The following is a 24,453-nucleotide window of genomic DNA, read 5'->3' on the forward strand; positions in this document are numbered from 1 at the left end:
AAAACCCACACAGAGAGGAGATGGTGTGTGTGTGTGTGTGTGTGTGTGTGTGTGGGGGTGGGGGGGGTGGGGGGGTTATCATGCGAGACACTCCCTTAGCCACCCGTTCACACCTGACAATCACACATAGACACTTTTGTACTAGACAGAAGCAGACACACACCTTGGTAATGCATCATCTCTCTGTCTCGCACGTGACGCTAAATACAAGTGGGAATGTAAACCAGATATGAACTGAGAAAAAAACACACACGCACACACACACACACACACACACACACACACACACACACACACACACACACTCTCATAACTGCCATGGCGAAATGATAACACTTTTATAGACTGGAGCCTTGGGTGTTTAAGAGACACTGAATGATAAACTTGAGGTAATGATTGTTATCCTCCAAAATGGACATCAAGTGTTTTGTAATGGAAGTCTTCATCTGTTTCCTGCCTCTGTACACAGACAAGGCTGATGGACCAGTTTTACAAAACAGGATTAAACTTAGTAGACTCACTTCTTTTCACAAAGAAGGTCTGTATTCAGTATTTTGTATAAACTTGCTTGTGCATGTCTTCCTGCTTGACTTACACTGAAAAATGCCTCTGTCTCATCTATTTAAAGGTTCTACATGTAGCATATAAAACGCCAATATATCACTGTCAAATTAACCTTGGTATAATTACAGTAAACAAATGAGAGCCTGGTGGAGACGAACAGACCAGCAGTATTGTTAGTTCTAGTGTTTCTCCACATCAAGACTACATTTCCCATAAGCCCCGTTGCTTCCAGAGGAGAAGTTTGTTGCATCTAGAACACCATGGCTCTGACCTTTGACCTCTTTACTGTTGGTTGCTTGTTAATATTGGCGATCTTGAAATTAAAGCTACTGTCCTACCGTTGCTCACAATGAAACGCACGGTCGATAAAAAGGCATCAGCAAAACGCCTAAAATGCTTGCACACACACACACACATACACACACACACACACAGGAAAGTGGGGGAGGGGGAGGCATGGCTGGCAGGGTGATACGGGTGATACGGCTCATGAACACATGATCAGCCATATTGAAACAGTGCATTGTTCCTGGCCAAAGCCTCCGTCAATGTTTGCTTTTTCATGAACTTCTCTAGTAAGCAAGACTAACAGCTTCCACACCAACAACAACCTCGCTTCAGTCACTGCAGAGGGGGAAACTGGGTCAGGACTCCTGCATCTAACACACACCGAATGCTTCAACATTACTTAAAGATTTTTTTTCCAATCTTTCATATTTGCACACCATTTGCATTCATAATTGTTTTTGCGTGTTGCGCCGTCGCAGCATGTGCATACTAAGTTTTCCAGGATTCAAGAAAACTTTATTGTCCGTTATCGCAACAACATGGAAAGTTTTCTTTGGCTTGTGTCGGGCTCGTCAAACACAAAACAGAGACAGCAATCAGTTAAAAAGTTAAAAACAAATGTAAACATAACAAATGACAACAACAAACAAATGTAGAATAAAATAAACATGACATCACTAATGATTCACGTTTAATTTTGTTAAATTAAAAGTTTGTGCTTTCACTACAGGGCCGTGACAGAGAATATTTTGCTATCCCATTGTAATGAGACAGATTATAAAGCTGAACATCTGAAAACTATTTACATTTATATTTTAGCTGTTTATCTGACGATTTTATCCACAGTGAACTAAATTTGTAGATGGCCAACATTACAAATAACCAAACGTAAAGAGAGCAAGGGTCAAAGGTCAGCAGCCTGACAAGAGAGGGATCAATACTCTTGTGCCCCTAAAACGACCACGTGTGATAGTGAAGAGATAAGAAATGGAGCTGTGGAGAAAAATTAGACAAAACTTTTTAAAATAAATGAGTCAAGGAGGAATATATGGATAAAAGAGTTTAAAGTGAACACTGAATAGAAATCTCCACTAGAAAAGAAATGAGGCCATGACTGTTAAACTGTGAAACAACAGTCACATGTGAAAACCCACATGTGAATTCAAAGCACATGTGCTTTTTGGACACATGTTGGTTTTCATATGTGATCATTTTTTTCAAGTTGTACTCAGACACCACATGTGACAGTTTTTACTTCAGATGTGAAAGCTTAATTTCACATGCAGAGACAATTCTGAGGTAAAAGTGTTATTTTCACATGGGAGATGGGAAATTGCACATCGCTCAACAGCTCTTACAAAAAAAAAGCTGCATATGAAAAGCAGCATGTGTCCAAAAAGCACATACACAATTATTTTGAATTTCTGAAGGATATCAGAGAACGTAAGTCCTAGGTTAACTAAATGACAAAACTTTTACAGACTGGATCCTTTTTTTCCCAAAATGAATATAAAGTGTTGTGCAAAATAAATCTAAATATACAGTATATACATACAGTATATTATTCTAAAGCATCAACCAGATCAAAACGTACGTAACCAGCAGTGTGTGTTGAATAATTGCCACATGAAACACTGGCTTCTGTTCAAAGTCAACAGTTTGGCCCGGAGCATCTCGACTGTTGTGGTTATATTCTTGGCAGTTTCACCCATTTGCATTTCAATATTCTAATTTCAAAAAGCTTTCATTTCCGTTTATGTGCCGAAAGAACAAGCAGACTGGTTTAAGATGAACTGATTGAGGCCTTGAAACTGGGAGATTATCATGACTCTCCTACCGTGTCTGCTCTGCCCGACTGGAAAACCAGAGACAGAGATTCTTAAACCTGATTCTTAAAATGGTAATCCGCAAAATTTAGTCTCCATCTTTGTTGCTCAGCCTCATTTCTGTGATTTCTGCACTGCCCTTCCCAGAGATCACCTGTCAATCAAACAGTGTGGGCGGAGCTTGGATTTTCTCTCCATTCAGAGTTTCTGTAGGTGACTGAAGCAGAAGGAGACGAGGCAGACCAAAGTAAACTACAACACTTCATCACTAAATAACTCCTGTAATGCATCAAACATCACAGACTGATGAGATCTGAGGGGGGATTTTTCCTTTAAGCCACCCAATAAATATGTTGATAAAAAATAAAGACAGAGATTATAAGTGTCACTTTTATCCTCTGCTTGTCAAATCATGTCACTTTACTGCAGCGGTCTGATGTCGAATCGCTGTGCGCTTATCGACGAATCATATTTCCAGCTAGAGAATAAACTCATTCAGTCGATCAATAGGGTTGACAGCAGCGTGACCGAAACCACGGCAACATCTCCATACACCGACATCTGTGATGAATCCATCTTTGTCTTCTTTCCTCTATTTCACCGCACCCCCCCACCACCCCACCCACCGCCCCACCGCCCCTCGTCTCCCCAGCCCCCCCCCCCACCCACCCACCGCCCCTCGTCTCCCCCCCCCACCCATCCCCCTGATACACACAATTAACAGCAACAATGGAGCTGTCCGATCGCAGATGCATTGAGCGGTGTTGTATTGACGAGCGGGATCAAACACATCATAATCCAGACTGACTGGCTGACCTCGCACATTCACCTCTATTGACTGAGAGCGAGGCTGAGGAGGGAAACAACAACCGCTCCGACCGACTGGATCTGATGCAGCTTTATCTGCGACAGTCACATTCACCCACAAACGACAAGAAAGCGATAAGCGACTCGGGAAGGCACTGACAACGAGACATTTTACATCCCATTCCCCCGTGGTAATCCTTTCTTCAGGGTTCCCAACCTGGCCCGGATGAGGAATTTTCCATGATTTTCCATGACTCAGACGGAGCGTTTCCATGACCTATAAAGTTGGTTTGTTAATGTTGTTTTTTTCAGTCTGGTTTCCACTCCAGTTGGGCTGAAAACCACCACCTATAATACAATGAATGTGTGAACCAAGTTGTGAAATATATTCTGCAACGTTCCTGTAAAGCTACCCATCTGTAATATTCCCTTACTTTTCCAGAGAATGGATCAAACTCCCCGACTTTCCCCGTCTTGTGGGATTGTGTTTTCTTCTCTCTCACTGCCATTGTATGGAGGAACAGTCTGAAAATCACACTTCTAGCACATAAACAAACGCCAACAAATCAGATTCTAGTCAAAAACTAGTCATTTTGCTGAACTGTGTTTAAGTAAACTGCTTTCTTGTAGAGAGAATGGAGAGAGAAAAAAAAACACAATTCTCCAATCTCCTCTACCGGAGCAACAGATAACAGAGAATCACTGATTTTGGGGGTTTTATCATGGAGGAAGATACACAACCCAAGCTACTACCAAACTTCAATGTCACTTTAAAGCAGGAGAAGTGAGGGAGGCGTCATGTGTACGAGGCTTTGCCAAATGGTTTTTGTGCACGGCTCATGCTGGATATAACTGGATATAACTGGATATCCTGCTGACATGAGAATAGGGTGAAAACCACTTGATGGAGACACGACATGAGACCAGAATGAGCGCCATCCCCCCGCCGCATGTTCTCCATTCCTCCCCGCTACTGTGTCAGCTGCCGCGGCTCGCAGATTTGGATAAGAATCAGAAATAGCAGCCAGCTCGGCCGGGGCCCGGGAGAGTCCGCCGCACGGAGCTGTGAGCGATCTGCTCCAACCGCACCGCTAATGAGGAGTATCACGATGATGGATGCCCAAACAGGGCAGGGCCAAACTGTGAACAGCCTGCTTTCACAGGCGGAAGGAGGGGAAGTGGGTGTAGCGGTGATTTAGGATCATAAACCGACACGTGCTTTAGGAGCAATCAAATAGCTGATACCGCACGCAGTCAATCTTTCCCCCGACGTAATTGCCCTCATGAACATCCGAACATGAGACGCTTAACCTTGGAGGGCGAATAACAGAAAAAAAAAAACAAGCCTGATCTAGATAGGCATCTAATGAGCGTTCGTGTGAAGGCTGGAGGTATTTATTCAGCGCCAGTGGAGATGCCGTGATAATGTTCGTCTCTAATGGCAGAAAGATGGACATGGAGATAGAGGGACGGCGGAGGGTTCAGCAGAAGGTCAGCAGTCAGCGGCGGAAAGCATTTCTCCTCGGCTATAAAGTCACAAACAACAACATTCAATCATTCAACCTCTAAAAAACACAGAGGATCTAGTCTGGAAAAGCGTTAAGAAGAACCATAATTTGTTTTAATTTTCCGCAACCAATCATTTTGTAACAGTAGGTGTCACACTTTCTCATTTTGTTCTAAAACTAATATTAAACTATTGATTAACTATTAATATAAAACTAATATTTATAGAAATGGCATGGAGAGTTTTTTTTTAACATGGTAGCAGTTCGCTGTGCAGACACATGGTTGGGTGCTCAGACCGTCAATCAGAGTGATTGATGGGCAGGGCGATGAGTTTAATGGTTGACGACGGTGGCCTTTAAACATCATCTGCCCCCCCGCCCTCCCCCCTCTGTCCATGTGGCTCTTTAGAGATTGAGACGTTGTGGTCGCGTGGTCGGGCCCGCCCCAGTCAATAGGAGGACAGGCTGCAGTTTAACCCCAACCAACCCCTGGGTTTGTCCTCTGCTTGTTAGCTGTCCTGTCTTCCTACCCCCCCCCCCCCCCCCCCCCCCGACCCAAAGACCCACAAAGAGAGAGAGCAGAGGCCATACTGGTGACACTGAGGCTCCGTTCACACTGCAGCCGATTAGGATTTTTCCCCTCACATGTGACTCAGATCTGATGTCTTCTAATCAGTGTGAATAGCAAAAAAGCTGCATGAGTCACAGTTTTTTTTTTAGTTTTTTTTATCCAGACCACATGGATATGTGCTACAAAATCGAATCCTAACTCATGCGATCTACATGCAACTTGTATCTGAACGCTCAAATGGAAATCTGTCACCATTAAACTATAGAAAAATTTCCGCACTTACGTATTTATGACAGTTTTTAATTTGCACAGCAGCAACAGCAACGTATGCATTTAACTGAGGAAAACGGCCATAAATACATACTATGCAGTGCGGACATTTTTCTATAGTTTATGTTTTTTGAGTCGAGTTTTGAGCCTCTTCTCTCTATTTCATAATTTGTCACCATTAACATGAAAATCAGTAAATCATTCATCTGAGACTACTGCCATAATTTTGTCAGCCTGTCAGAGCAGAGTTAGCATGGAGGACGACGACACACAGCAATGGAAAGAAAGACAAACAGCTGAGTCGACGCCTCAATTCAGTCAAAACTGTCAGACTCATACTGTGACCGAAACGTGTTGAAACCAAAATGGATGTGACGTCTTTTGTTACGGTTACTCTGCACATCTCTGTCGGTTCATACTGGTATCTGATATGGGTTACATCCTAGAATAGATATGAACAGTCATCCAAAAAAAAATAAAAGGAAACAGATGAGAGCAGCAGCGCAGAACTGAGCCTGAAGATCCTGCAGTGTGAACGGAGCCTGACAGCGCTGCTCAATCTAACTCTGACGTTCCCTCGCCACGCCCAAACAGTCGAGGAAGGTCGGCTATTATCATACACACAGGGCAGGGCAGACTGAGCGTTGTGACAAGGGTCAAATGTGCCTTGAAGCACTAATAGGGGACCAATGACGTTGTTTTTCATGATACAGTGTCAGAGATTGTGATAAGTGTGCCCTACTGTGAATAAAGCCTGAGCCATCGACTGAATAGCCTATTAGTGCCATTCAGCAGATACAGAGCCATTCTCCACTGCTCTCTAACGCCGTTTTATTCCACAGCGTGGACAAAGAGCGATTCAGACCTTGAAAATGTGCAGCAATGTATCTTCATCTATGTTTGACCTATTTCTTCATCGATTCTGTGAAGAATGAAAGCTTTTAACACTGGCTACCTTTAAAGGCGCATCTCAAGGCAACGGCACACAAGCACGGCCTTTGTTCAGACGAACGCTTTCCGCTGGGTCGCCGTTTCAAAAGATGTCACTTGCTGCTTTGTTTGTTGACATCTACGGCCATTCAGCGACTCTATTCCTGAGCTTTTATTGTGACACAAGGCTACAGTACAGGATTCCTCAAGTAGGAGCAAGAGATGAAGCAGCACCAGCGTATCCTTTAAGAAAGGAAAATAATCACAGCTACTGTTCATTTCCTCATTCTGTATCAGGGTTTAGATCAGGACTAAGTCAGGAGGAAACCTGAGGTGTCCAAGGAAGAGGAGTTACCATGAAGATATCTTGGAATATGTCAAAATAAAAGAAAAGAAGAAAGAAAACCCACACCAGGCAGAGAAAGAGACAGGAGGAAAGTGCTAGCCTCAGCCTTTATGCAATCTTTGTTTACATTCCTGCTCCCACCCCCCTCCTCTACTCCATATTGAGCGCCTGCCAATTTCCAGAATCCCCTTGGCTGTAGAGTTTCTGACATCAGCTCCATGCTGCATGCTAGGCGCTGGACACCATCCAAACGCTCCGCAGCCAAAACCAGCATTTACTGCCTGTTCTGCTTGGCTCCGGTTCAAAGCCCAGCTCCGCTCGGTCACACCTACCCTCTCCCCCCCATGCTGTTCCTCCTCCGCTTGACAGGAAGACTTTAATAGTCTTCCCATGCTGCCTCGGCCTTTGTTTTGGGCCTTGTGGCCATGACACGACTACGGCCCATTAACCCCTTCTTTTCTTTTTGTGAAACAGAGATGGCAGCACACAGAGGGTTCCCCGGGCACATCACAACAAATTAAGCGAAGAAGTCCCAATGAATTTAACCCCTGCAGACTCCAGTCACGCAAACTGATTCCAGAGGACAATCTACTAAACTGACTTCACTCAAGTTACCACAGTTTGTTGCTCTCAAGCTAATGCACTCTGAGGTAATGAACGTCAACAAATGGATCGTGCCTGTGTGAGTTAAATCCATGCAAATGGGTCAGGAAAAAACAGTCTTTAGGTTATTGCTTTACTAATGACCAATATGTGCAAAGATAGTTTTCATTTCTCCCAAGATCTTTCAACATTTGTTATTTGTTAACATTAGAAAGGTCAGTGGATTTTTTGGGGGTGTAAAAGAAGGCCAACACATGTCAGTTGAAAGAGGTAAATATAATTCTACCCACTATTTCCTTGCATGATTTTGTCAATCTATCACACTAGTTTGTGCAGAAAGTGGGTGTGGGAAAAGTCACAGAAAGACATTTAGAAAACTGTGATACTTCAGTTCTAAAATTCAAAACAGTTGACAGCAGCCTGACCTTTTCTACTGTAAAACCTCAAACTAAACAAATGAAAATCTGCAGCTGTGAAAAATGCTCAGGTTCAGATGCAATGCAAAAACCACAACAGGGTCAGTCCTATTCATGCCAGGCTGAGAATGAGGCCGATCAAAAGGCTTCGACAGCTACAGGGGAATATAAAGCCAGCGAGCGCTTAGCAGACAGCCGTATCAGCAGAATCCGCCTGACGGGCAATCCCAATAAGTGTCGCTCCTGATTGGCCCCTTATTCAGCCTGCACTTCCTGTGGTCACTAACCGCCCCTCCCCCCACCCCCTGCTCCCAATGTGTGTGTGTGTGTGCGTGTGTGTGTCTGAGCAAATCAATGTTTAATGCCAGCTCCCCTCCATTCGCCCTGATCATGGTGAGTGCCATGAATTTTTAAAGACATCCCTCCTTTAGCGTCCATCTGGGCTCCATCTGTCCTGCGCTGCTGTTTCACACAGACAGAGACACAGGAGAGGAGACTTCAAAGCTCTGCATGGCTTCTGCAGGGTTTTGGCCCGAGGAGGATATTGTTGTAATTTAGAGGAGGGGGGGGGAGGGGGGAGGGGGGGCAGTGGGACAGTCATGTGGGATGTATAGATCTGAAGAGATTCCACATTAATGGAAGCAGATTGTAGTTTTACTTCTACAAACATTTCACAGAGGCAGAGCTGCTCTGAAGGGAGAAATTATCTCATTGGTTGAGTTAAACCTCAGTGGGCGGAGCCAAAGAACCTTTTTTTTTTTTTTGTTAGCTAACTGCCGTATTTGAATGGCAAAGAAGACACTCTGATCAAACGGTAATTAAAAATAGAACACAGATCATGTCCACGGCATTCATGGTGTTGAAGGTCAGCAGCTAGCTAACTAGCTTACCTAGATAGCTGTAGGCTAGTATGGGGAGTTTGAAACTGGAAGGTCAGCTAGGCTGCATGGGAACTAAGAAACTGCTGTTTTCTTCGGCCCAACATATCAGCTGCTGGTTTCCAACATTAATCAGCGATGTTGATTTCTTAGAAACCAAATACGATTTTTAGAATGCAAAGGAACCTCAGGAATGATGGTTCACTACCTGCCAAAGCGCCTGGGCAGACTGAGTAGACTACCCTGCATGCATTTCATGACAAGATTTTCACAATATGATCATCGCACAGTAAACATTCATATTAAAACAGCTTTGGAAACTGTTCTGAACTGATATCAGATAGATATTCAGATCCTGATTTCACCAAACGACACAGGCAGCAGCTATAGACTTCGTCTCCACTCACATTTCGGCGCTGTATTCACACAGGTTTTCAACGCTGCAGGCTGCTGTATCAACATCTATTCAGCGTTAAAATGTTTGCTGGGTGATTTACTGACACAGCCAAAATGTACCAGCATTTGTCTGGTGGCTGATGGGAACAGATGCATGAAGGCCTGCTGGCTGCAGGATGGACAGACATTCACTTCAGAGGGAGCAAACACTTCCTGGAAAAAAAGATGAGGGTTGCAATGCAAGGAGTGCTGTGATATGGATATATCAAGGGGAGGAGGGGGGGGGCAGGTGTGCGTATATGTGGGGGGTAGAGGTGGGGAGGAGGGCCGTGTGAGTATCACTGAAATAACACAGTTGAAATGGCACTCCACCAGCCAAGCAAATCAGTTTCAATGGCAAAATAATCTGACGATGCAGGCATAATTTGATACGTGCCTGAATCCTTTTTTTAATTTCAGCCACGCTCTGCCACAGCCAGATATGCTATATCGGACGCCACTGGCAGAGTGCCTCGAATATTTTGATTAATTCGCTAATAACCACATCGTAATCAGACATCCTAACAGACGGCGCCTCCCGGCTTGATTTAGTCTGACCTTTCAACTGAGAGGGGGGGAGGAAGACGGCCGGTGCTTCAGTAGGAATGCAGGTCGGACTCAGGCTGATATCTTCTAGCTGCAGCCCGGGGCTAAACTCACCTGAATGTAGTTTGAGTGTGTGTGAGTGTGTGTGTGTGAAAGAGAGAGAAAAGGACGGTTTTCAGTTTGGAAGAGCTCCAACTGCCGTGGCCTGATAGAGAGGCGCAGGGTTTCTGCTGAGGATCTGGGGTCCAGAATGGCCACATTATCACCCGGCCTCAGGCGCATTCCAACGGCCTCCACCCACCTGCCCAAAATAAACTGTACAGCCTTAACCCCTTCCTCCCCGCCAAACACCCCGCCGGCTTCAAGCTGCACACAATCCAGCTCCACGTTCTGCTTTACATTCACGCTTTAGGCCTTTAGCTGACACACGTTTTGCGTGGGACTAGTATGAAACGGAGGCCTCCTGTGATGAACGAATCACCTCCCAACCTCCGTTTTTCATAAAATGCATTCGCACAGGATGATGAATTTTGCTGAAATCCCCGATGCCCCGGATACGATTGTATAAGTTCAAGAATTACTTTAGCAAAGCAAAACCTTTAAGTTTGTGCTGAAAATGCATTAAAAACTATTCCACTTCTGCCTTTTATTTTAATGACAGGAGGAAGATAGAAATTGTGCGTCTAGAAGAAGAAGAAATTGCGCAGCAAAAACAAATTATGGCTGAAATTACTGGGAGTTTAATTCACATGGGATTAGTACTGTCAGGGCAATTCTGTCTTCGCCAAAATATGATTTTTACAAATTACAGACATGGCAGATTCACACAGAATTAAAATCACTGACAATCGAAGCAAATATTACAAATCACTGGACGTCTCCAGATAATATTAGTCCTGTGTGAATGGGGTTCAAGACTAAAATCATAGCTCACTAACATTATAAGCAACCAGTAGTAAGGAGAGTAAAGGGTGAGGTTCACAACTCCCTGAAAACAGATGTGACAATTATCCCCGAGTCCCTGTATCATGTTCAACTGTAAACACTTTGACTTGCAGCATGCGGCGCAGCAGCGGAGCCTTCCTCTCCGGGCTGGAGGGCGATGTGTAGGCGGCGCATAGCTTTCCATCAACGTTGGATTGAGTAACACTATCTTAACAGACAAGGCACTGGCTCTCTTGATTATCTAACGCCCAGCTAAATTCATGAGAACAGGCTGACACACCGCTGATAAATGTCATGATAAAACATACTGGGACACATTAACAAATTCCTCCATACAAATTCCTCCGTTCTCAAGACCTCACACTGCTGCCTCGGCCCCACAGCGCTGAGACACACACACTACCAACTGTTGAGAGTATTAATTAAAGTCAATCACACAAAGCTTTACTGAGGGTGTGTGTGTGTGTGTGTGTGTGTGTGTGGGGGGGGTATCATTTAGAGAAGCAGAGTATAGGTTTTATGGAGCCTATCTTCCACACACACTGTAATTTCAACAGATAAGCCCTCTATTAAATTGCACACATGTAGGCTGGGGGGCAAAGCGATGGGCTACACTGGAAACCTACACTCCAACATACTGCAGCTATTTATTCAAATCTCCAAAATGTCTCCTAGCCATTCTTCTCACCAACGTTTCCTTTTCTGATATAATGTTAGTACGCTCTGCTCTACAAGCTGCTGCTCACACCGCGAGGCAGGCTACAGGCTATGAGTGTTTTTGTGCAATTCCGACAGCGCTTTCCATTACGTGATATAAGCTGCTGTTGCATAAAATGGTGGCTTAATGGATGCCACGCTTTAATCACAACAAAACCAGTCTGAGTTGTTACACTGCAGCAGGCCCTGAGGCAGTCAAAGGGTTTTATTCCAAAGTTAATTCAGCTTCAGGAAAAAAAAAATGCTGCACAATGTTCATGCTTTAAACACAGATGATTATAATCTTTGAAATGTTGCTATTTTGAAAGTAAAGGTAGCTAAAAACAAAGGCGGATATCTGATTTTTTTAGAATAAAACATTGCCCACCTGGATCAAAAGTTTAATCTCATCTCATATTCTGGAGAGAATGGCTGGGTGACATTGGGTCTCATTTGTCCATGTATAACATGTATGAGATGTACAACATATTTGCCAAACCAACAAAAACTACAAAGAATTTAATGTCAAACTGTTTAGCATCAAAAGTGACCTCTGGGTGGATTTTACATCTTTCTTCAGTCTCTCACAGAATTAGTATCAACAGCAGCGCTCCATCTAAACTCGGCTGCCGACAGACTTAAATCTCCTTACGTAAACAGGCCATTTTCCTCCAGCAGGGCCTCCCTCATGATATCAGCCCACTAGCATGTTTACAGTAAACACCAGCGTGGGGAAGCTGTTAAAATGCACCGACTCCCGACAGCCTCCGCTCCTCCTCCTCCACCCGCTGCCCGACTCACAACAGCAAACTAACCTTTTTATTTTCGGGCCACAGCGGTCAGCAAATGTCAAATCTCACCGGCCACTAAATTATTCCACCAGCCAAACTGATTTTTAGAAGAGAACTTCCAATGTTGGCTGACAATATGGACAAACTTAACAGCCACAGCTTAAGATTTACCAACATTTGGCTGGTGGCTGGTGTTAATTTCCCATGCTGGTGGAATCACAGCATGAGAAAGAGATGTGAGGGGTTTGGGGGCCAAATATCGCCCGCTGGCCACCAGTTGGCCACCCACGTTCTAGATTTTATACACTGTCTCAGTGTGCTACAGTGATTAGACTGACTTTTGGATATTTTAGGCATCTTGTTGAGGCGGTTATCCAGGGTGACAGACAAAGAGTGCAATAAGCTTCAATTCCTGCATCACCAACATTACAATGAGCCAACAGTAAAAAGAGCAAGAGCCAAAGCCGCCGTGTGGCCGACTGAGCTAACAAAGGTCTGAATTTCCTTTTTTATATATATATATATATATATATATATATATACATATATATATATATATATATACACATAGTTTATATTATGTATTTTTTTATCAATTTTATACACTTCACAAGAACACAAGAAAAGGGTGAGTGGATCTTCAATTAGCATTAGTTACTCAAAGTGACCATGTAACATGATAGGGGCATATACGACAAAAATAACAAGAACTAATAGTAGTTTAGTACTGTTTAACCCTATTACCATTACATTGCAGGCAGAAAATGTGACTACATTACTATAGTCCAACATTTTTTTTTAGCTGGTGAGCAAAACAGTCAATTCCATTGAGCTGGAGGCAGCTCACGGCCTCGGCATTTATGGGTAAAGTAAGAATCCACAATGTCTGTTTTGTTACTGGTTTGAATTTCCAATAACTCCTCATTTATTCATTTACATCTAAACTTTCCCCATTGAGCCGCTGCTGTTATTGATGATGACTTACAATAACTGTAACAGTAGAATGAGCTTCAATTGCTAGCTTGCCCGCATCACAAGAAACCAATAGTAAGAAGTGCATGGGTCAAAAGCAATACTGCCATGAGAACAGATGTAACAAATCCACCTGTAACCCTACAACGATCAGGTATGATAATGAAGAGCTTGGAGAGGAAATAAGAGAAAGAAAGAAGGTAGAACAGGTTTTCTGACATGACAGAAGCAGATCAGGTAGAGGAGGGAGGCGGGGTTTCTGCTGAAGAGCTCCTACCTGTCTGAACTGCTCCTCGTAGGTCCAGTCTCCGTGGTCCTGGCCGCCCAGGTGGCTGTGCGTGGCGTGGGGGGGGAGGATGGCCACGCGGGGCTCCTGGTCCACGCAGGGCCGGGCCTTCAGCAGCTGGGAGTGGGGGTGCAGCTGGCGGTGCGGCAGCAGCAGGATGCCCTTGCCGGGGGCCACGGCGTCGCGGCCCGTCGGCAGGCCCTCCTCCGCCAGGTCGTCCTCAAAGTCCTCCTCCATCTCGCCCTCGAAGTCCTCCTCGTCCCACTTCTGTTTGCTGGAGGGAGAGAGGAGACGAGACATTGGATTTATTCTCATAAAACTGACATTGTTCTTGAGGATATGTGCTGAGGAGGCCACCAAAAACACATAAGCATGGGTCCAGTGAAAAGAAAAATGGTCAGAATACAAACTAAAGCAATAAAAGAAATGTGGAAAGTTGCCTAGTGCAGCTTTAACCCCTTGCACCCTGATTTTCCCTTTAAATTTCCCCTTAAGTAGCTTCAAAGTTAGAAAAAAACATTTTTTACTGTATGCCAATATCACATCCATATTCTGTATCTGCTCGTTCCAACGCTTCGTTGAAGCTATAGCTGCTTAGATTGAGTGCAATATTCAAACCCAAGACGCCATTTTTTATGGCTGCACCATTACATCAAATAGAAAAAATCTAGATGTCTTGTGCATCATTTTATACACATTTCCCTGCAATTCAGCCTGACATGTTTGGTATCTTTGGAAACCTTGGGATCTTTACTGGAATTTAAAATAGAGTTCTGTGAATTTGAACAAAGCTTGGCTGCACAACATGCATGTTTGTAGTGATGGACCCACTGGTGAGACCGGTGAGGCTGAAAATGAATAGCATGCGTGACAGTTACATTGGATCCTGTGCAGTGGGACATGACTGGTTCAGAGTTTATGAGTGAAGTCTTTATGAATCAGGTTATACACAATCTGTGTCAGATTAATTTTGAATATGGACACAATTAAATTAAGTGATGTTTATGGGACTCAAAGCCACCAAATATCTCCCTCACATGTGATTACATGCTCCTTTCATGTCTGCTTTGAAGTGATCTGGTTTATTTTGGACTTCATAAGGATGCGAAAATACGTGGTGAAATTGGTTTATGCGGTGGCAGACTATTATTGCATGTATATTTGAGAAATTAAAGAGGAGGGGGCGAGAACTAAGGGCTTGTGGGGGCCAGATGTGGCAGCTGCCCATCACTGTTCTCGCTTTTATATAATATTCTAAAGCTGTAACCATTCAACTATGCCTGGGAATGAAAAATAGCTCTTTCACTTCATCAGCCTGCACAGCTAGACACACTTCTGAATTTTTGCTGAATCTCAGTACTTACATCTGCTCCTCCTCCTCGGAGCCCATCATGTCTTTGTACTGCTCCTCCCCTTCCTCATCCTCATCATCCTCGTCTTCCTCCTCCTCGCCGCCGCTGCTGCGCTCCGACATGGGGCTGTCCGACGCCCTCTGCAGCCCGGCCGCCACGGCGCGCATGGCCGCCAGCGCCGCCATCTGGGCCTGCTCCGCCTCGGGGGCGGGGCTCCCCATCAGCTCGTCTCCTCCTCCTCCTCCTCGGACCTGAGTGTGTTGGGCGGCGGCCTGCTGCTGTAGCTGCTGCTGCTCCAGCTCCATCAGCAGCTTGGCCCTCTGCTGCCTGTGCAGGTTCTCCATGACGGCCTGCAGCTTCATCTCCGGGGAAAGCGACACGGCGTGCGGCTGCCTTGCTTCCCCTCCCTCCCCCCGTGAAGGAGCACCAGTCGGGGGCCGGTCGGGGGACGCCTGGTCGGTCCTGATGCTTCTGCCCAGAGGGAGCGATCGTCCACAGCCCCCCTGCTGAAACAGCTAGCAGCTGGCTGGGGGCGGGGCGGGTGGGATGGGTGTGGGGGGGTTATATGGAAGTGTGGGTCCTTGAGGAGAGATGGGAGGAGGAGGAGGGGGGCCGGTCAGAGCGCTGAGACATGCACTCAGAGGTCGACCGCAGCTCCGGGGGAAGAGTCTGGGCGTTTTTTCCTGCAGCGAGGGGAAACCAGAGCCGGCAGCAGAGCGGAGCGGCGTCTCACCAAGGCACCGGCAGTGGAAATGAAGGTGGGAGAACGCAGTGACGGACACCTACAGGGACCTGTGGGAGAGACAGAAACACAGTGTCAGACTGACACTTCCCTGCTGTCAGACTGTCTGAAGCGTTACCTTTTGTAGTTTCAGGTGAAGAGCAAAAGCCCTTTGTTGCGGCTGCGAGGCTGTGGAACAGCTTTCCTCAGAGCATCAGCTCAGCTGAATCTGTCGTTTTCAATGCTCGTCTTAACATCTATTTTTATCCAGTGGCATTTCACTGGGTCTGACATGTTCTTTAAACTCTTTGCTTTCATTTAATTTTTCCTTTATGTCTTAATTTTGTTACATTGCCTCCTTTCCCCTGTTTTGTAACCCCCTGATTTTGTAAAAATACAACAAACTAGTTTTGGACTGTAAAGAGCTATATAAATAAAGTTTCTTGACTGTCAAAAGTAAAAACTGAAGCATATTATTTACAGAACTTGACTAATAATTTTCAGACTTGTGACTATGAAACACCTGACTGAGGTTTTGGGTGAAAATGTTTGTGAGCAGCAGAAATGCAGACAAAACTACAGCAATGACTACAGAGCTGCTGTGTCAACTCAAATCACGAGGGAAGAAACCGTGACGGGGGGAAAAAACTGACAATTTCACAGGCAAAAATGCAAATTTAAGTCGAGAATTTATGTCAAGCAAAAATACACAGTTCCTGGGTTGATGTCCGTTGTGTAATATGTACATTTATTTAGCATTACTCACAAAAAAAAAAAACAGAAACGGCATGCTCACACAGGATCAGGATGTTTCAACCTCACGGTGAAAGAGGAAATGAAATCACAGGAAGAACCCGTCACTTTCCTCACCTGGTTGGCTCGGTGCCAAGATGGATTTCAGCCAATGTGACCCTCGCACACTGTCTCATACGTGCAATTAAATCATTTGACTAGTAAAAAACACCCAATGCTTTGGTGTTGTAATGTTTTCTTAGGTATGACTGGTATGTGTTTTCCCCTTCATTAAAATGTTTTATTACAAGTACGAGACACTGTGGGAGTTTCTCTGCACCTTCTGGAGGTTGAAACTCTTCTCCTACATACCTGATACCAGCAGTGCTCAGGTACACAAAGGAACCTCTGTTTTAAAGTACAAACCCATGACATTTTCATATAAATAAATGTCCATTTTGATACTCTCTATCAATGATTACTATGCCACAACAGTGATCCAACCTATATCCAGTTGATGAAAGCTTTTCCACTGTCAGTTTGTTTGGAATTTAACAGAAGAAGAAGAACTGGGTAGTTAGCATGAGCAGCGATAGCCACCATGGCTGAACAGACAGAGAAAAGAGAAACTCAAACTGCATCAACAGAAAATCCCAGCTCCGCCCACACTGTTTGATTGACAGGTGATCTCTGGGAAGTGCAGTGCAGAAACACCACAGCAATGAGCGCATGAGGAACAAAGATGGAGACAAAATTCAAACAAACACCACAGCAGTGAACGCTTAGCACCACAGATGGAGACAAAATAAAATATAAAAATGTAAAAAGAGGATGTTGTGGATTACCACTTTAAGTGCTGGGGGGGGGGGGTTAGAGGGTCTGGGGTTTGGAGACAAATATAGGTCATGTCAGAGATAAGAGCTGCATGTGGAGCTCTGCAGAGTCAACAGCACATGGGGAAATGAGTTTCCAGTGCAGGTGCTGGGCAGAGCGGTCCAGTCTGACTACACTCACACTCATTCAGCAACACTGAGTAAGACCTGAACACACTCGGGTCCGCTGTCACCACTTAGGCTTATAAACTCTGGTTTCTATGTTAAATTTACATATTTTGCATTTAGCTGTTACAGTTCATTTCCTACATCGTCAACATTACAGGCAACTAGGGTTCAACCGATATGGGTTTTTGAAAGGCTGATATTCTGGTTTGAGGCTGCTGAAAGCCAACATTTTGGGCCAATATTCATTATCTTTAGATTTGTGCGTATTTCCCATTTCCACGTCAAAAAAGTATTCAGTGTTTCCCCCAGAGTTTTCTTCTCGTCAGGGTGGAAAATCCTCTGAAACAGCATTCAGACCATCATGGGACACTAAAACTCTCCACTGAAACCAGACTGATGAAATTCTGTTAGTGTCAGCAGCTCTTTAAGGCAGAGAGACCCACCACACCTATTCAATGGTAGAGAAACTCTGAGGAAGATATTACTGCGTTTAAATGAAGAATTGATCTACAAAAAACATTCTGAAGTGAATAACTGCATAAAATGTGCAACAAAAGAAGTTGAATTTCATTGCAGAGGCTGTTTTTCTGTAGCTGTGTTCGGGGGGGGGACCTCCATCATATCGGAGGTGATATGAACTGATATATCAGTCAAACCCTACAAGCAACCAATAAAAACTAGTCTGAAGCTTCAAGCCACAGCACGCAAAGGCAAAAATGACACAATATTCCTGTCACCCTGCAGTGGTCGTGTACTGTATGTTCGAGAAGTGTTGCGTAAGGAAATAAGAGCTGAGACGCTCGGTGAGGCTGTGAGCGGAGAAACTTGTGCAGGAAGTAACAACTGACGGAGCAGATGCAGCCAGACGGCCGCGCGACGCTCAGGAATGATTCACTGCATTCTTCAAGAACAGTAGAGACACAACTGGGTGCCTGCAGTTGTCAGATCCAGAATAGCGGCCAATAAAACCAGGATTAAAACATCTTATCTGACAGGATCTGCTTTTATTGGCACTGAGAACGGGTTAACGTGCCTCTGCTCTGTTTACTGCAACTATAAAACAAGACAGAGGGCTGAACAGAAGTGGAAAGTCTCCAGTACTTTCTGAAGGTGCCTCTGCAGCACCCAGTCAATGTGCACTCAGTGACATGAGCAGATTCAAGTCAAATAACTCTATCATACCCAGTACACAGAACCTTATGTACCTAGATTAGGAATAAATAAGCATACACATATGCATAAGTGGAAGTAACTAATTGCATTTACTCATGTTACTGTAATTGAGTAGCTTTGTTGTGTACTTTTTTGAGTATTTAGTATTTAAAGCCAGTAATTTTACTTTTACTCAAGTACATTTTAAGTATTGTACTTCACTACATTTTAAATCCCATCCATCACAGAGCAGATTGTGTCTCTCCATCAGCAACAGAAACTGGATCAACGTAAACTGACAAACTGTGGATCCATTCACAGTGAGAAGAGGAATCTGACTTTACTTTGTTTCTGCACTTTATTTTGTTGTTTCTGTTGTTTCCAGTTAAAAGAATCTAGTTTGAACTCTGTCCTCTCTCCTGTTAGAATCACATGGAAAAGATCACAGCTAACAACGTTCTCTGTTCTAAAGAGGAACTCAGGAACTTTTACTCTGAGGACATTTTAAATGAGACACTTTTACTTTTACTGAAGTAGATTTTTACACCAGTACTTTTACTTCTACTTCAGTAAAAGATCAGCAAAGTAACAGTACTTGTACTTGAGAAGGACATCTAGTACTCTTTCCATAGCAGCAGCCAGCAGCCTCTCTTCTCTCAGTGTGTATCATATATGTAATTTCAAAACAGAAGTGACTGCAACAAAGCTGTTCTTTCAGCTCTTCCTGAGGGGGAAGGAGAAGTGATCGCTTTGTTGTTACGCTCCTGTTCATCGCAAGCATCATGGTTTCCTACACGCTTGATGGTGCAAATTACATTGCACCACTACACATGTTCTGCCCCGTTTCCTCTGTGGCCGAGTCAAGGCCGAGGCTTTTCAACCTTTTCAATAAATAGCGTGATGGTTATGTGATGCTACAAAAGGCTTGGAAACGAGGCGCTGCACATACTGTCCCTGTAAAGAAGACTGAGACAAAGACAAATGAAGCGACTTCAAATGTAAAATGTTTTCTCAGTTCTGTGTGTATCCTGCCTGAGAGGAAGGACCCAACTGCCTGGTCAACGCCTGCAGTCGCTTCAATAAAGCAGATTGAGTTCAAATGGAAATCAATCATGTGCCATCAGAGGTGTGACCAAGTCAACTTTGCTTGAGTCTCAATTTGAAATGTAGAACAGCAAGTCAAGTTAGAACAAATCGAGAGTCCAGTATCAATTTAATATCTTAAAGAAAACTAAATATCTATCAATCAATGCAATATGGTTTTAACAGGATAAAAACTTGGTAAGAGCATCATGAGTTTGATTTCTATAATCAGTTTCAACTTCAATAAATTCAATCATTCCATACAAATTCAGAAAACAGAATTTAAATTCAGTCGCCTGCTGGAACAAATCTCATCACTTTCAATCTAAGTCATTTACACAAACACAAGATCTCAAGTCAAGACTTTAGAAACCTTTTCAAGTCATCAAAGTACAAGTCAGAGTCAAGTCCCAAGTCACCAGAACCCAAGTCAAGTCAAGTCTCAAGTCTCCTCTTCATGCATCAAGTCAAGTCTCAAGCAACTAAAATTGTGACTTGAGTCTGTGTGCCTTCATGACCCAAGAGTCTGCAGGTTTTCAGTCCAGCCAAACACCACAGCCGCTGATTACACTGATTATAAACAACTTAAACCAGAGAAGAGGAACAGATCAGTGAAATCAGCTGAAGTGTTTGGTTGGAGTGAAAACCTGCAGCCGGTTCTGCAGCAGGACCGGACCGGACAGCAGCAGCTGACGCCTGCTTCGTGCTTCCTGTGCGGCTCGACAGGCGTGAGCTCCGTATGAATTCAGGCGTGACGCATCTGTCTACCTCGCCATTTATGCTTTTCACGCTTCTCATGACAACTGCATGCCTGGAAACTGCAGTTCTTTACATGAAATTCAACTCAACACACAACAATCCCCCAGTGATTCTGGTTCCTCTTCACTTGCTGGGAAAAGCTTTCTTACGTGTTTTCTGTACTTTTTTTCTGTCTTTATTCAATTTTGGTACTTTCTAGATCACTGTCTTTCTGTGTTTTATTGTATGCAAAGCACTTTCTCAACATTGTTTTTAGAAAAATGCTATACAAATAAAGTTAATATTAATATGAACTGCTCTCCATTCAGCCAATCCTGGATGGAGGTGCGTTTACGTCACTACAGTACCGTCTGCGGCGTTTCAAATTTCAGGTAGTGTGCGACTTTAAATGCCGCCAACACTCCCAGTTTTTTTGGCCACAATTTACGTCATTTTGAATTTTAAAAATTTTGAATGAGCCTGACTGATTTACACGTGAGATGCCAGGTGAATTAACTACCTGGTGGATAGAGACCCAGCAGCACTGCCTCAGAGGGAGCACTGCTGATGGAGCTACACCGAACCTTTCGGGTGCGACTCTCCGGGGCGTGCCTTGGGTATCTCATCCTCCCACATTATGAATAACAAGACCTTGGCTAGAGTGATAAAGCATTTAATAACTAAACCAAGAGTCTGCAGATGGTGTGAAACCACATGAACCCCTCGCGGTCCAGCAGTGAATCCCCCTCAAAACCTCTCCTGTGTCTCTATTACACTGTAGCCAGGAACATACTGCTGTGGCCGGTGTGTTTCTGTACTCTGTCTGCCCCTTTGGCAAGTAACTAACCATCATCTGGAAATCCTCCTCTCTTCTAAATCTCTGGTGTGGCTGATGAATTCTGGGATTCAACAAAAAGTTAAAGATCCAGTGCAATGATTTTAACTCAGTCAAGAAAAGTTTGATGCAGATTTCTAGCACAATGATCATCATTTTGTTCAATTTTTGATGTTAGCTGGTCCACAGCCTGTAGGACTGAGTGAGAGCTGAACCTTCCACTGCAGACAATATTTCTATCTTTGGAACAAATATCCAGAGTTGGAATTTCACCGCCCAGCAACAATAGAGGAATGGAGATTTGGGCTAGTTTGGCAAGTAGCTGACTGCCTGATAGACTATGGGACAACTGATTACCTATGCGTACTGTCAACCAATCAGAGCAGTCATTACAACCTGGGTGTAGGTGACATCAATTACACCAAGAAGTAGTTTGGAATTCTAAATCTGTCTGATTCTGTTGACAACCAGACAATGCTTTCCACAATGGAAAGCACTTTTATTTCCTTTCTATCACTTGAACTTAACATTTTAAGGCTTAAATTTACATTTTAAGACACACTTTGTGAACACGGGTTCAAGCATCCATCCTGAAGTGCTGAAGTGTCTTTGAGTAAGGCACTAAATCTATAGCAGCATTCAGGGCTGCTGTTCTGTAGCTGACCTCTGACCTCCCTCTGGAGGGGGGCAACAGAAAGGCAACAGAAAAGAGGTATTACAGAAATGATCATACATGATTATAAAAAAGCTGAATACAACATAAAGAAATCCTTCAACATGCTCTGTTGACTATAAACATGTCTTAGTGGACTAAGACCCTTACGACTGATTAGACCACTAATTGGCTAAATGCAGGATAGGGAGGATAGGGCACCCGTAGGGGGGGGTGGGGTCGCCAAAAGGCCATCAGGATGGACACTTTGACAGTTGGCTGAAACGATGAGAGCTAACGGGTTAATCCTCCTTTTTTTTTTTTCACCCACGGCCACAGAGAGTGAGGTGAGGCTGAGAGGTGGAAGATTGCAGAGTCTGAGCAAACAGGACAGAGTGATAAGAGCAAGAGCTAAGGGTCTAATTCCAACCAGATAAAGAGACCCACACCACCTCCCATACACATTATATACATACACACCCACACCCACACACACACACACACACACACACACACACACACAGGACTGGCTGGCGTCAAAGCCCTCTGATGCTGAGAGACAACATTAGTATCACAATAGCTTCATTTGCAAAGTAAAGTAAATGTACAGGAATTTGTTTTTTGTAGCCTTGGTGCAGCAACATATTGACAACTGGACATACAAACATACAGGACATACTGGCTCAGCTGCAGGGACAGCATGTTACGCACAGTGTAATACAAAGAAGTAGGGCTGCAACTAACGATTATTTTCGTTATCGATTAATCGATTCATTTTTTGATGAATTAATTAATCATTTAGACTATAAAAAAATAATTTCAAAAATAATGACAAATGCCATCACAAATCACCAGAGCCCAAAGTGATTCTTCAAATGGCTTACTTAAAAAAAAAACCAAAGTGTTCATTTTATAACGATATGAAATGGAGAAAAGCATTACTTTACATCACATTATGTCATTTAGCAGACGCTTTTGTCCAAAGCGACTTACAATAAGTACATTTTGTCAACAGTAGTGAAACCAACTGTATATCACAGTCTTCATCAGCTAAGACTTCAATAGGAATAACTAGCATTTGTAGAATCAGAGTTTTTTTTTTTTTTCTAAATTAAGAATAGGAGGGGAATAATATCTCACATGGTTAATTCAAGTGAGTTAGGGTTAGGGTTAATTCTTAGCAATAACCAGCAAATGTTTGATATTTTTACTTGATAAAAGACTAAAACGATTCTGCCCTCACTAGAGTGTTGAGGTGCTGACTAGCTTGGCAGATAGCTAAACAGGTTTCTTCAATAAGCATCCAAGAGGCGGGAGGTAAGTTTTAGGATGTTTACTGAAACTGAAATACAAATAAATAACAATTACAAGTTACAATGTGTCTCAATGTGTCTAATTTCTTTTCATTTACATATATTTAGGCAAAAACAAGTTGGTTACAAATACACACAACACAAATATAAATAAGTATGTGGTTAGCTGGAGTAACCGTTATTCAATGAACTAGATACTATTAGCTTGTATCTAACTAACGATTAGCGCAAATGCTAATTTAACATTAGAAACGCCATAGCAAGCTAACGCGATTAGCATTGTCAAGTCAAGAAAAAACTAGCGATTTTTCAGGTAAGTATTAAAGCTGAGAATCACATAAAGCTAAGTGTCTCAACGAAATGTTAATAATTACTTACAGACATATGTTGTTTAGGGATTAAGAGAAAACTGAACAGAAAAGAAAAAACAGCAGTTGGCATTGTTACCACGGAAACCAAACTACGGCAAGTCTAGAGACAGCACGGACAGGCGATTCCATCACTTCTCTTAAAGGGGCAGCACAAAAACAATTAATCGATTATCAAATTTATAATCAGTTAATCTTCTCTCGATCGACTAATCGATCCACAAATATTGAAGTGGTAAAGTGTTTTATTTAGTCTCTATATGTGCTGCTCAGCGCTCACTGCTGTTTCTGCACTGTACTTCCCAGACATCTTGCATTTCAGTATTTAGATTTGGAAATACAAGCCTTCATTTCCTTTTATGTACTGAAAGAACACTGTCTTGTGCCTGATGAAGCAGACTGTTTGAACTGGGTGAGGCTTTCTGAGACTGGAAACTGGGAGATCAAAATGACTCTCCTACTGTTTTCTCTGTCTGTCTGTTCTGCCTGACTGGAAAACTAGAAAGAGAGATTCTTAAACCTGATTCTTAAAGTGGCAATTCTTGTTTTTTTATGGATTAGTCTCCATCTTTGTTGCTCAGCCTCATTGCTGTGGTGTTTCTGCACTGCCCTTCCCAGAGGTCACCTGTCAATCAAACAGTGTGGGCGGGGTTTGGATTTTCTGTCGATGCAGTTTGAGTTTCTGTAGGTGGCGCTCTTTTCCATGGTGGCTATCGCTGCTCATGCTAACTACCCAGTTCTTCTTCTGTTGATTCCAAACAAACCGGAAACGCATCAGACAAAATAAAAAAAAACTTTAAAAAAACATAATCTTGTGGACCACTTTAA

At 43.5% G+C, this 24,453-nt stretch overlaps 1 protein-coding gene across 1 annotated transcript in view; it reads right to left on the reverse strand.

Annotated features, from left to right (window-relative positions):
* Positions 1–24,453, reverse strand: part of arid3a (AT-rich interactive domain 3A) — a 49,487-nt gene that overhangs the window by 13,902 nt on the left and 11,132 nt on the right. The window contains exons 2-3 of the mRNA XM_071917242.2: positions 15,043–15,822; positions 13,670–13,952 (exon numbers count right to left, since the gene is read on the reverse strand). Of these exons, the coding sequence (XP_071773343.1) occupies positions 13,670–13,952; positions 15,043–15,392 (633 nt within the window). The 5' untranslated portion in view covers positions 15,393–15,822. The remainder of the gene's footprint in view (positions 1–13,669; positions 13,953–15,042; positions 15,823–24,453) is intronic.

This window comes from Centroberyx gerrardi, chromosome 9, assembly GCF_048128805.1.
Source record: "Centroberyx gerrardi isolate f3 chromosome 9, fCenGer3.hap1.cur.20231027, whole genome shotgun sequence".
NCBI classification, from domain to species: domain Eukaryota; kingdom Metazoa; phylum Chordata; class Actinopteri; order Beryciformes; family Berycidae; genus Centroberyx; species Centroberyx gerrardi.